Source organism: Meriones unguiculatus, chromosome 1 (genome assembly GCF_030254825.1).
Source record: "Meriones unguiculatus strain TT.TT164.6M chromosome 1, Bangor_MerUng_6.1, whole genome shotgun sequence".
Classification (NCBI taxonomy): Eukaryota; Metazoa; Chordata; class Mammalia; order Rodentia; family Muridae; genus Meriones; species Meriones unguiculatus.
In genome coordinates, this window is record NC_083349.1 from 4,711,396 (window position 1) to 4,725,439 (window position 14,044).

General features: G+C 48.4%; 1 protein-coding gene across 2 annotated transcripts; it reads right to left on the bottom strand.

Moving 5' to 3' along the window:
• Positions 1 to 302: 302 nt before the first annotated feature.
• Izumo2 (IZUMO family member 2) lies at positions 303 to 12,456 on the bottom strand. Of its 2 annotated transcripts, XM_060388449.1 has the most exons (7): positions 12,225 to 12,456; positions 12,075 to 12,149; positions 11,146 to 11,232; positions 10,929 to 10,949; positions 8,493 to 8,573; positions 4,828 to 4,951; positions 303 to 370 (listed from the first exon to the last, which is right to left on the bottom strand). In XM_060388449.1, the coding sequence occupies exons 1-7, from the start codon at positions 12,454 to 12,456 to the stop codon at positions 328 to 330; spliced, it is 663 nt and encodes a 220-aa protein (XP_060244432.1). In that variant the 3' UTR covers positions 303 to 327. The 2 variants fall into 2 exon arrangements, with proteins under 2 accessions (XP_060244432.1, XP_060244417.1); XM_060388434.1 differs by lacking the exon at positions 12,075 to 12,149.
• Between the last annotated feature and the right edge of the window lie 1,588 nt (positions 12,457 to 14,044).

Consider the following 14,044-nt stretch of genomic DNA (forward strand, 5'->3'; position numbering starts at 1 on the left):
AGGTTATACACTTAAGATAACACCTGTCCTCGAGGCATTCTGGATTCTGTCAGGTTGACAACACTAACCGTCACATTCTGTCTAAAAACAACAACAACAAAAAACCAGCCCCACCAAAAAAAAGGTTAAAAAGAGCTGCGCGTGCAGCTCAGAGGTGAAATGCTTGCATAACACACTAGGCAGTATGTTAGGTGTCCAGAACTGTAGACACGCAGAGCACCAGAAAGACCAAAGGGCCAGTGTCCACAGGGAATGGACGGACATTCAAGAATTCATTACAGATTTTATTAAATTTATTTTACTTTTACAAACACCAAAGTCACTGGCCTACTTGAGCAGGAGTTTCCGGTTTTGTCTGTATGTACCAGCCCTGGTCAGAAGGAAAAAGAGGAAGGTTAAAGGGGGCAGGTGGACATGTCTGTGATCAAAGCACTTGGGAAGCTAACACAGGAAGATTATCCTGAGTTCCAGGCTAGCCTTGATTATGGAATGAGACCATGTCTCAAGAAATCCAAACACTTGGATTGTGAGATGGCTCAGAAGGTAAAGAAAGCTGCCAACAAGCTCGCCAGTCTGGATCTGGTCCTCAGGGCCCACATGGCTGACAGTAAGAACAGACTCTAAAGAGTTGTCCTGTGAGTTGGGCGAAGTGCCCACACCTGTAATTGCAGCACTTAGGAAGGCAGAGGCAGGTGGATCTTTGTGAGTCCGAGGCCAGTGAGGTCTACAAAGCAAGTCCAGGACAGCCAAGGCTATACAGAGAAACCCTGTCTCAGAAAAAAAAAAAGTTATCCTCTGATCTCCACATGCCTGTCTTGGCATGCACATGCCTACCCTTCAGACACACATGATTGAGATAGATAGATAGATAGATAGATAGATAGATACCAGGGGCTCAGCCAGAGATATCATTAGTTTCAGGTCAGGCCTGGGAGAATGTGGAATCAAGGGAACCAGGAGCAAGAAAGATGGACAGGAGAAATGACAAAAGAACAGAAAAAAAGTACAATGACTGAATGGACAGCACACCCCCGCCAAAGTTATGTACCCATTTTCCCACTGCCCAGCTCCCGTCTAAGTGGCTGTATTTGGAAACAGTCTTTGTGGGTTCAGGTTCCGCCTATATCCAAACCCCGGTGTCATTCTGCGAGAAAGGCATGGCGTCACTGTGCCTGGGAAAACAACACGCCTACCCGATGAATGCGAACTTAGATGCCGCTCGGTGGGGCCCAAAGGAACGGCCAAGTGAGGCTGGGAAGGGACTTGGGGGGTAAGGCGCTCTGTGGTACACAGAAGCCCCAGCACCAGAGGAGATAGTGGGAGTGTACACCTGCAAACCCTGCACTGAAGGTGGAGGCAGGGGCCTCAGGAGTTTCAGGTCATTCTCGGCTACACCATGAGTCTGAGACCAGCCTGGGCTATATGAGACCCTGTCTAAAAAAAAAAATCAAAGAGAACAAAACAAAAAGTAAGATGAAAGCCTGGCTGGCATCTCTGCCGTCAGCTTTCATCATCTCTCTTGTTTACCTGCTTTCCTGTGCACATAAAGGAATTGCAGGAATTGTTTACCGGGAACCTGGTCAGAGCAGCCTCTCTCTCACTGACAAACTGAAGAAACAAAGCTAAGGGTAACTGAGATGCCTTACTGCTGGCTGTTTACAGCCCCGGCCCACACCAGCCGGTCTCTTGGTCTCTTGGTCATTGTCCTGAGCCTTGGTCACCTTGGAAAACAGGAAGATGGCAGGGATGGGTGCACTGGAGAGATGGCTAAGGGGTTAGGGGCATTAACGTCACCCAGGATTAACTCGATCCACCTATATGTCGAATCACAACCATTTGTAACTCCAGTCCCAGGAGACCCAGTGCCCTCTTCCGGGGCGCTAGGCAGGCATATGGTGTACAAATTTACATGCAGGCAAAAACCTTATACACATGAAAATAAAAACAGCTCGTCCTGAGATGATCTCACTAACAGCGGTGATCTCATGGGAGCAGGCTTGTTCCCTCCCACACACCGCCTTGAAGAAGCAGGCCTGAGACCAATGACCCAGCCAACCACACCTTGACAGGACCTGCTCTTGGCCCTACCCATACCCCAGGTCCCCCACTGTTTAAATGCAAATCTCTAGTCACTAAATTGTGGCTGCAGCACTTTAATTTCATCTTCCCAACATGGTCACCGGGATGAGAATGCCTCACTTCCTGCTCACCAAGGATTCCCGTTTGCTCCCCTTGGAGGAGAGCAGCTTCTGGCCCAGGACTCCAGTTACATGAAGTCAGAGGCGAAGATTGGCCAGAAGATACAAGCTAAGGAACGTCCAGCACTGCCAGCAGCTAAAGGCAGCTGAGAGACAGCTGTGGGACAAGCAACCCACCCACAGGGTCTCCCTTGCTGATAGGGTGTCTGACCTACAAATTCAGTCCTTTACATGCTTTTACATTTATTTATTTATGTGTGTTTGTGGATGCCGTGACATGTGTGTGGGTTTTCTGGAAGAGGTCAGTGGAGGTGTGGAAGCCAATATTCTCTTTCCACTACGAGAGTCCTGGAGAGACAACTCAGGTTATCAGGCTTTATCCACTGAGCTATCTAGACAGCAACAGATAATAACCTCAAGGGATGGGATTTGAACATAGGCCTCAGGATGCTACTCAAATGCTCTACCACTGAACCATGGCACCAGACCCTCACTGGGGGATTTTAGGCAGGGGTCCCAGCCCTCCCAAGAACAAATTTCTATGGCTCTAAGTAATGTCATAGGTAGATATTACCCTTCCTGTGTACCCTGGCAATGTACCATGAGCTATTAAGTTTCCTTATTAATGCCAGGGTAATACTTGTCATCCCAGCACTGAGAAATCTGAGGCACAAGATGAGTGTTAGGATTTTGGAACCAAACCTGCTTCTGGGTTGCCTAGCAACTTGTGATGTCATCATGTGTTGCCAGCCAGACGGCTACACCTGGAAGGCGTGGTTACTTTGCCCCTTTAAGGGACCAGCCGGCCATGTGGTCTCTCTCTTGGTCCTTTCTCTCTTGGTCTCTCTTGCTCCTGGCCTCTTCTCTGTTGGTCTCTTGGCCTTCTCTCCTTTCTCTATAGGACACCCCCTTCTCTCTCTTTTCCTCTCTCTCTTTCCCTCCATCATGCCCTGCTCTCCCTTCTCTCTCTCTCTTTATATCCACCTAATAAACCACTTTCATATAGAAGATCTGTTGTATGCCTGATCGTCTTTATTTAATATGTCCCATAACCTTACAATGAGGAGTTTCAGATTAGCCCAGTACATGAGATCCTGTCTCAAAAAATAACAGTGGCATTTGCTTTTATTCCCAGTGCTGGAGAGGCAGAGGCAGGTGGAGCTCTGTGATTTGGAGGCCAGCCTGGTCTATAGAGTGAGCTCCAGACCTACCAAGTTTACACAGTGTTCTGTCTCAAAAAAGTTTAGTGAATGAATATATCAGTGACAATGTTGGTGAAGATATAATATATACCATATAATAATATATAATATATATAATAAGGATATAATAACAAGCCAGCTAAGGACAAACCTTGGTTTTGATCAGCACATTCACTTTTTTTTTTCAGACAGGGTTTCACTATGTATCTCTGGTTGTCCTGGAACTCACAATGTAGCCCAGGCTAGCCTTAACATCTCTCAGAGATCCCCCTGCCTCTGCCTCCTGAGTGCTGAGATCAAAGATGTGCGCCACTATGCTCAGCTATTATGCCTTCCTCCTTTTCCTCCTCCTCCTCCTCCTCCTCTTCCTCTTCTCCTCTTCCTCATCCTTTCCTCCTTTTTTTTTTTTTAAATGGAAGAAGGGACACACAAAGACAGGGAATAAACCTGGTGTCCCCTGTAGCTTTGTAACTTAGAGTCAGGGAAAAAGAAAATGAGAGATTCAGGGAGGGGAGAGAAAAGTATGGAAAGAGGAGGACAGCAAGGCTGGGGCTCAGCGCACTTACCACTCTTCCAGAAAACCCAAGTGCCTACACAGTGACTCACAACTACTTCTGCTCCAGCTCAAGGGAATCCCTATGCCCTCTTCTGGCCTCTGTGGGCTCTGCACTCACCTGCACACACTCCGCACGAAGACATACACATGTATACATAGTTAAAAACAATGTCTGGCTGGTGGTGGTGGCAGCAGTAGCGGTGGCGGCACACAGTGTTAATCCCAGCACTCAGGAGGCAGAGGCAGACAGATCTGTTCAAAGGCAGCCTGGTCTACAAAGTGAGCTCTAGGACAGCCAGGGTTACACAGTGAAGCCATATCTTGAAAAAACAAAATGTCTTTAAAAAGAAGGCAAAGGAAGGAGACACAAAAGAAAAAAGTGGAGGGGGACTGAAGCACATAGTGATAGGGTTGAAGGGGGAGGATGACGTCAATTTTGTTCTTCCTTCCTTCCTGTCTCACTTTTCCTGCCTCGTTTCTCTTTTTTTGAGATGGGGTCTCACATAGCTCAGGTTGGCCTCAAGCTCACTATTTAGCCAGGGATGACCTTGAACTTTTGACCCTCCTGCCTCCGCCTCCCACTTGCTGTGATAACAAGTGTGTGACACCATACCTGATTTATCTAATTCTGGGGATCAAATCCATGATGCTGAGCATAGTAGGCAAATACCCTACCAACTGAGCCACATCTCACCCTCCCCCACACCTTCTGAGATAGCATCCTGCTATGTAGCTCAGACAAGTCTTGAACTTATAGCCATCCTCCTGCCTCAAGTCTCCCAAGTGCTGGGGTCTCAGCACTGGACCACCACACCCGGCTGGTATCCATATATGAGGAACTCAGGGGACATAGGGGCTAGGGGTGACTCACGCAATCAGGATGGCCAAGAACAACAGGATAGCCAGTAACACAGACACCAGGTCGCCGATCAACACCATGTTCCTCAGTTTGTCGTCAGGCTGGAACTTTAGAGCCATGCGGGGCTGCTGATCCACTTGACGGGGGAGGCGGAACTCAGCTTCACACCACGGCCCTCTGTACCCTCCTCCACCCACCTGTTCAGCTTCCTCACCACCCAGCACCACGAATCAGGCTCCCAGGTGCCATTTGCCCTTGGCAAATACTATGGCCCAGCCTGGCACACAGCAAGTTCTAGGACAGCCAGGGCTACATAGAGAAATCTTGTCTCAAAAATAATCAAAACCCGAAATGAAAAAAAGAAAAAAAAAAGAAAAAAAGAAATTAGGAAAACACAACAACAACCAACCAACCAACCAGACAAACAAACAAAAACCAAAATTAGCAGGTGACTACTTTTGTTGGGTCCTAATTGGAATAAATCAGCCATAGAAAAGATTCATTTAGGGGCACTGATGGGCAGGCATGAAATTATCTGCTGTTGCTGAGACATAGCCCAGTGGGGAGGTAATGCTGACTTCACAAGCACCTGAGTTTAAACCTCAGAACCCATGTGAAAACCTGAGTAATAGTTACACACACACACACACACACACACACGCACCTCTACACCCAGGGCTGTGGGAGGTGAAGGCGGGAGGATTGCTGGAGTGTGTTGGACAGCAGTCTGGTGCCAGATTCAGCAAGAGACCCCTCTCTCAAGGGAGCATTTGGAGAGAGAGGCAGAGACAGAGAGAGAACACCTCGTGTGTCCTCTGGCCTCTGCACGTTCCTCTCCACAGCCACATGACACACACGCACACAGGGACCTTATTGGCTATCAAGAGACCACTGTGGTTACAGAAGAAATCGTCATTAGAGCCACATGTTCTGTATGGGAGCAGGTGAATAGCTGTGGTTTTTTAAAAGTAAGTGGTGGTTTGAAGGAGAACGGCCCCCGTAGGGTCATAGGAGCGGCACTGTCTGAAGGGGGTGGGCTTTGAGGTTTCAAAAAGCCTGTTCCAAGACCAGAGTGTCTCTTCTTGCTGCCTGTGGATCAGGGTGCAGAACTCGCAGGTCCTTCTCCTGCACCATGTCTGACTGGCTAAACCGCTGAAATTGTACGCCAGCCCCAATTAAATGCCTTCTTTTATAAGAGTTGCTGTGGTCACGGTGTCTCTTACAGCAATAGAACACTAAGCCAGAAGTTGGTACCAGGGAGCAGGATATTCCTATGACAGGCCGGACCATGCTGCTTGACGGTGGAACGTGGGCTTCGGGACGCTGGATTAGGTGCCGCTTTATGGGGCTTAGCGGGCCATCCTAGTGGGAGTGGGAGACACATGGTGCTGAACACAACGTAGATTAGGATGGCCTGGCTCAGGAGATCTCAGCAGGAAAGAATGCTAGGATGTGTCCTAGAGACCAGCCTTGTGGTATTTTGGCAAAGAATGTGGCTACTTTCTGCTCCTGTCCAAAAAATCTGCCTGAGGCTAAGCTGAAGAGTTCTGAATTAATGGTGTTTGGCAAGGGAGATTTCCAGACAGCCCAGTATGGACTGTGTCCTAGTGGCCACTCTTATGCAAATCTACGATGAAGATGAAAAGGAGCAAGCTGAGCAAGGAAAAACAGAAAATGTACAGTTTGAGGAAAAAAGAAGCACAGAGAAGTGTAATAGAGCTAAGCACAGTGCTCAAAGAAATAAAAAGCTTAAAAAGGCTGATGCTATATACAGGGAGTGGAGACTCAGAGGAAAAAAACCTCACCTAGCTACGCTTCCAACTTGTGAAATGGAATTAAGGAAAAGCTTATGCAGTGAGGGAAACTTTATCTGTTGAAAATGTATTTAAAAGAGGGGTCCAGGTTCCAGCCCCAGCAAGCCCTGGCAAGCAGCACAATTTGGCAGCTGTGGCCACAGTTGTTCTGGCTTTAGAGTCACAGATAGAAGAAAGGTGTTATGGAGTCTCCTCCTGTGACTAAGAAAACCTGCTGAGGCCAGTGTGTGGCAGGGGTGTCCCAGCATGGGGGCCCAGAGAGGCCATTGTGTGAAGCTGTGAAGGTGAAGCCTGAGATTGCTTTGGAGACCCCAAGATGTTGTAGACGTGAGAGCCGTAGAAAATCTGCCGAGGAAAGCTGCTAGCAGAGAACAGAACTGAAGGAGGTGTGTTGCAGTCAACAAAGATGAAGTGAGCTGGAGATTTGAAGAGACATGATGATGCAGAGTTTGGAGTTTGCCTAGCTAGGTTTGGTCTTTCTTTAGCCCAGTATTTTTCCACTATGCTTCTTTTCCTTCCATTTGGCATAGCAATCCTGTGCCACTGTGTGTTGAAAAATGTTATGTGATCTGCTTTTTTATTTTGATTTTACAGGGAGCTACGGTTAAGAGATTATATGAGTCTCAGAAGAGACTTTGAGCTTTTAAACAGTGTTGAGGCTGTGATAGGGGACTTTTGATATTGGACTAAATGTATTTTGCATTATGATATGTCTTCAAGCCTCTGGGGCTACGGAGTACAATGTGATGAAATGAAAATGGCCTAAATGATGCTAATTAACTAAACCCCTGAAACGTTAGGCAAGGCCCAATTAAATTCTTTCTTTTTAAGAGTTCCCATGGTCATGGCGTCTTTTCACAGAAATAGACAAAGCCAAAATACTCTGGCCAAAAAAAAAAAAAAAAAAAAGGTCGAGAGGCTAGAGAGACAGCTTGGTGGACGTGTGGGAACACGGCTGCTGGTCCTGAGGACCTGGTTTGATTCCCAGCTCCCACGTGGTGGGTCACAACTCTAACTCCAGGAAGAACAAATCATAAAAACAGAATAAAATCTATGACAAAAACTGAAATGGAATCATGAGTACAGTTGAGAAATCGTGAGTGTAGGCAGAGTTTGACGGAGAGTGATATTTTAGGAAGTGTCACCGAGAGGCCCCTTTGAAGACAGAGCTTTGAGACCTGAAGGGAAGGAGGAGAACAGCGACAGAGCTCAGGACTAGCAGGTACGATGGCCAGGAGGGCGAGGCTTTGCACTAGTCTCTGCTGTAAGGATACAGGTATGTGCGCAATTGTTGAATGGCTGTCTGAGTCGGTCTTTCTATGCTTTTCACATATAAGGACATCTCAACATAAACTTTGCTTTCTGAGATAGGATGTATATTTAAAAGTATGTGTCTTGGTGGGTCTGTGACATGCATGTGGTTGCCTTCAGCTGCCAGGAACAATGACAGATCATCTAGATCTGGAATTACAGACATGTGGGCTGCCATGTGGGAGCTGGGAACAAAACCTGGGTCCTCTGGAAGAGGAGTCAGTGCTCTTTCCAATGAGTCATCTTGCCAGTCCTTAAAATATATTTTAACTGTGTGTACTTGTGAATTCATCCAGGCTGGCCAGTGAGTTCCACAAATCTATTTCTTTTTCTCCCACTATCCCCTGCCCAAGTGGTGGGGGGCTACAGGTAGGTGCCATGTAGCTCAGACTGGCCTTGAACTCCTCCTGCCTCAGCCTTTCAAATGCTCTCGGGAAATCTTGGAACCCACCTCCACAGGGACAAGGATGGTGAGGAGCCTTGAAACCACCTGCACAGGGACATGAACATCTCTCACACGTCACCACTGCCTTTCCCAAACCCACAGCTTACCAAAGCAAAACTTTTCTTTGACACATTTGGCGGGGATTTTCTTGCACTGTAAACAGTCTAGGACTTCCTCTTTGAGTGAGCCTGGATGGGGGAAGGGAGACATGGAGAAAACAGACCCCAAGAACTGGTGAGAGCAAGGAGGGAACAGGGGAGGAGGAGGCAGGGTCCGCTGGGCCTCTGAATGTTGGTGGCGCCACCACCCAGCACAGCAGGTGAAGCAAACACAGGCAGCTCGTGTGAGAAATGGTTTTTCTACCATAGAAGAATTAGAGAAAACTTCTATAGGCCAGAAGACGCCAATGTTTGACCATAGGGTATTTGGGAGTGGGGTAAGGATTGAACTCAGGGTCTTGAGTATTAGGCAGGGCATCTAACTGAGCCACACCCCAACACAGCCCTTCACTGGGGGATTCTAGGCAGATGCTCTACTACTGAGCCACACCCCAGCCCTTCACTGGGGCTTCTAGACAGAGGCTTTACCAGTGGTCTACACTGCACTTTTTTAAACCCTGAGACAGAATTTTGCTAAGTTACCCACGCTGGCCTTGAACTTGTGATTTTTCTTGCCACAGCCTCCCTCAGTAACTTCTATGGTAGATCTGGGCCACCACTTCTTCCCATTTGTAGACACTTAACCAAATGTTCTTTTTGTCTCTGCCATTTAACATTTTATGTATTTCCTGTGTGTGTGCATGCACATACTTACACACATGAATGGAGGTTAGAGGACAACTCACAGGGGTTTGTTCTTGTGCAGTCTGTGGGTCCTTGGGGTGACAAGCATGGTAGCAAGCACCTTTACCCCTGAGCTGCCTCATCAGCCTCAACACTTATTCAGTTTTGGATCTGCTACTTTCTGGTCTTGGAGTCTCCTCTGGCAAAGGCAGGCATGGCGCAGATTCACCTGGCCCCTCCTCTTCCTGTGCACACAGGAAGACATTCCCCAGGGGCCCTTTGCAGTGAGTTGCACCCGCATGTTTTATATTGAATCAAACGAAAAGGAAGCGTGTGTTTCCAGGTGTCATTCCCTAGTCTCAGAGGCCAGTGCAAATGGTCAGCATGGGGGCAGAGGAAGTGGGATGCTCACCACGACTCCCTGTGGGAGGCAGCCAGAAGAGAAGCACCTATCATGTGGAGCCATTGAGATGTGGGGCTTACATATCCATGCCACACACCCTAGGGTGCTCAAGTACACAGGTTGTAACCATTTTCACAAGCCCTCAAAAAGCAAATCTTTAGGGGCCAGTGAGATGGCACAGCTAGTAAAGTTGCTTGCTACTACCAAGACTGGTGGCCTGAGTTCAATCCCAGGGACCCATAGGGAAGGAGGAGAGAGCCAGCTACCATAAGTCATCTTCTGACCTCCACATGTGTACCCTGCACACACACACATCCTGATAAAACAAGATGTAAGAAACCAACCAAACAAAACAGCAAGCCTGGTGGGGGGGGGGCACGCCTGTAATCCCAGCACCTGGAAAGCAGAGGCAGGAGGATCTCTGTGAGTTTGAGGCTGGCCTGGCCTACAGAGTGAGTTCAGAACAGCTAGCTACACAGAGAAACCCTGTCTCAAACAAACAACAAACAAAAAAGACTCAAAACGAGTCTTGAGGGTTGGATCGTGACTGGTGAAATACCAGTTAAGGCTGAGGCAGGCAGGACTGCCATGAACTCCGGGTCAGTGGGAGTTACGGAGTGAGGCCGTGTATCAAAAAAAGAGGCAATGGGGGGAGGAGGCAGAGACAGCTCAGTGGATATGACGCTTGCCTTGTGAGCAGGAAGACCCAAGATCAACCTCTAGAACAGGAAAGTTGGGATGTGGTGAAGAGGCAGAGACAGGGACATCCCGGGCTCACCGGCCAGCCAGCCGAATCAGCGAGCTTCTTGACGCTGAGCCCAGTCTCAGAACCAAGGTGGGGCTGGAGCGATGGCTCCGCAGTTAAAGCACTTCCTATTCTCAGATCCCAGTGCCCACACGGTGGCTCACACCCACCTATAACTGCAGCTCCTGGGGATCTGATGAGCTCTTCTGGCCTCCATGGACACTGCACACATGCAGTGCACAGACATACAGGCATGTAAGCACTCTAACATACAAATTTTAAAAAATAACTAAAAATAACATACTGGTTGGTTCCTGGGCATCAAACCCAAGATTGTCCCTCTGGCTTCCAAAGGTGTGCATTCACACACACACATGCAGGCACGCACATACGAATGCATGCATGCACACACACATAGGCATGCAGTCATTCGAACCTCACAGGCATGTACATACATGTGCACACACATGCACACATACATACATACATACACGCACAGCAAACCATCCTCCCTTGATGACAAAGTTCATGGTTTTGTGGCCCTGAGGTTGGTTTAGGAGGAACAGGGACAGGTGCGGGAGGGTGAGGGTTGGACAGGAAAAACAGAACTCACCACAAGTTTTGTAGTCACAGGCTGAAAGAGAAGAGAGCTGATGTGAGTGACATGTGGACACGGCTTGACAATTTAATGGAGGAGGGAGGGAGGGAGGGAGGGAGGGAGGGCAGATCTGGGGAAGGACAGGAAGGAACGTTGGCAAGATGGGCATGCTGGAAGTTGCAGAGGAGAGCTTTGGGGAGGCCAGGGAGCGAGGGGAGGGGAGGAGCAGCACCTTTTGCTTCATAGGCTTTGAGCGCCTTCTTTAGTTCCATGATGCCATGCTCCCTGAGGCTCACCAGCTCTTCCAGCAGAGAACTGTCTGAGGAGGGAACAGATGCTCGTCGGTGCCGGGGCCCCTTGAGCCTTGAACCACTTACAGAATGAGTAAATGGGGCTGCAGAGATGGCTCAGTGGTTAAGAGCACTGGCTGCTCCTGCAAAGGACCCGGGTTCAGTCCCCAGCGCTTGAATTGTGACACTGGGACTCCAGCTCTGGGGGATCTGATGCCCTCTCTGATCCCCACAGGTACTGCATGCATGCATGTATGTGGTGCGTACGACATGCAGGAAAAACACCCATACACATAAAGTGCTCCAGATTTTAGAGGTTTTCATTTCGGTTCTTTGCAAAACTGACCCGCTGAGTGTCCAGAAAGAGTCTGAATTCTAGAAGGCTCTCAGGCATTTGAGACTTAAAAATACGTGCACTTTTGCACCCCCTGTATGTGCTTGAAGAACAGCTGCTCCGGGTGACTCCAGCACATGGAAACAGCTGCTTATCAGCCTTCCAAGAACCGGGAGGCTGGCATGGAACTCACTCGGTGAGATGGGATTCACCATTATGGCCTCAGCTTCCAGAGTTACTAGGATGGCACCGGTAGACTCAATGGGGGAAGTTACATTACTATTGGATTATTGTTACAGGAAAACAGAGAGGCGAGGTCAAGCACGCCCTGTGATGGCGTTGCAGAGATGGGCGTGTCCCGCACGCCTCTTCAACTCTGGGGGACTTTGGACTGCTCCCCTGTCCTCTCTGACCCTCAGCTTCCCTCCCTACCGTCTGCCAGACCCTCACAGCCAGGACACGGCCGTGTTAGCTCCCTAGGGTGGAAGCGTGGGAGTGCTGAAAGGGAGGCCAGGGGCTGGCTGTGGGGTCTCCCACCTGTCAGAGACTTAACGTCTATGTGCTGCGTCCGGTTTTTGAAGGACGTGGCCACATTTTCCAGTTGATCCAAGCCTGCAGACCGTAAGGGAGGCCGCGTCACGCCAGAGGCCCCTCCCCGGCCTCTCCCCAGCGCACCCAAGCACACACCCACTTTCCCGACGAAGGCGTTCTTCGCGTAGTCCCCGAAGAAAGGCCCCTCCATGCCCAACAGCACGGCCCGCGCGCGCGCCCGCAGCCCTGCCACGTGGAAGTCGTTGTGGAAGATGGCCAAGCGCAGCCGGCCGAGAGCATTTAACACCGACCGGTCGCACTGCAGGCAGCCCCAGCCCCCGGGGCCGCCCAGCCCCCAGAGAAGCACCAGGGCCAAGGCCAAAGGCATGGTGGGGGCTTTGTGACGTCACAAGGGAGGAGCCAGAAGGCTCCGAGGAGGTGTATCCTGGGCTCTGGAATTCAGTCACTTAACACCTGTTGGGTGCTGTTCTAGATCCCGCAAAGCCTGCTGTCATCTAATTCACCAGTCCAACAGATTTTCTTGCCTTCCTTCCTCCTCACTTCTCTTTCTTCCCCCTCTTTCTCTCTTAAAAAAATATTTTTAAGTTTTGAGGCCAGGTGTGGTGGTACACGCCTCTAATCCCAGCACTATGGAGACAGAGACAGACTTCTGCGAGTTCTAGGCCAGCCTTGTCCACATAGTGAGTTCCAGGACAGCCAAGACTACACAGAGAAACCCTGTCTCAAAAACCAAACAAACAAAATAATAAACCAATATACAAACAACTGTGAAAACTATTAGGTAAGCTTTACATTCACAAGCAATGTCCAGTCCATATGCATTTGGTAACTTAGGAGAAAGTATTCTATTACCTATCCTAATTTACCAATATAAGAACATCTTTTTAGACCTAACCAAATAATCTTTTTTAAAGATAATATTTAATTATTTCACATATATGAGAGCTCTGTCTGCATGTACACCTGCATGCCAGAAGAGGGCACCAGATCTCAGTATAGATGTGGTTGCTGGGAACCCAACTCAGGCCCCTAAACAACTAATCTTAATTGCAAGACTGTAACTGTCTAGTCTTCAACCCCATCAGACTTGAGAAGGAAAATATTGCCTAAGTATGTAGGAGGTGCTGGTAAGCAGCTTCCAATAATAACAATCGACAGGCAGGAGGCTGTTTGGACAGGCACCCAAATTACCTCTACAACGTTGCTGCATCAACCTTCAGTCTTCTGGCCCAGTATATCTGGCAGACATATTTGTGAAGCAGGAACTATGAATGATTGTCTACCCTGTCTTGGCAGAGCTTGGCAGTTTCCTTCCCCACCTCCGTTCAAGTTTTGCCCATTTTGGACAGCATTCTGTTTGCAGTGAAGGGAGGACTTTTTTTTTTTTTTTGTCCAGGGCTAGCTTGTTGCAGCTAGCTTGTAGCTTTTGAAGCCATCTCCTAATGGAGAATCTTCAATGCTCATCACTGTCTTTCAAGTCTAAAAGGGTGCTGTCCATGTCTTATTGCCAGAAAAGACTTAAAATAATAAAAAAATCTTTAAATGCCATATTCAGTAGGTCTCTGAGGTTTTTGAAGACATCTATCTAGCTAGATACATCTACATAGCGTTTAATCATTATCTGTCTGTCCTGAACCTGAACAAGCAAATGTTGCTTATTTCTAGCTATTTCATTATCTGTTTAACCTAGGATGTGTGTTTGTGACAGACTAGACTAGTATCTGACAAAACTACTGACTGTGAATCTGTATTTTTAAAATTATCCTAACAGTTGTAACAGCAGCTTGTTAAAGGACTGGAAGTAAACCTTGATGGGACCTATTAAATAATGACAATCAGGAGCACACCAGATTTTATATGGAAGAGGTTTATTCCATGGAGATGAAGAAAGAGAGAGAAGGGAGAGCAGGACATGATGGAGGAAAAGAGAGAGGGGGCACCCCGATAAAGGGGAG

Bases quoted from the DNA above. Each gene is read 5' to 3' on its own strand.
- Izumo2 (XM_060388449.1), bottom strand. From the start codon at position 12,456: ATGCCTTTGGCCTTGGCCCTGGTGCTTCTCTGGGGGCTGGGCGGCCCC. The intron at 11,233-12,074 runs GTGGGAGACCCC...TTCCCTCCTCAG, and splicing joins AGACGTTAAGTCTCTGACAG to ACAGTTCTCTGCTGGAAGAG. The intron at 4,952-8,492 runs GTAAGCTGTGGG...TCCCCCGTCAAG, and splicing joins CAAAGAAAAGTTTTGCTTTG to TGGATCAGCAGCCCCGCATG.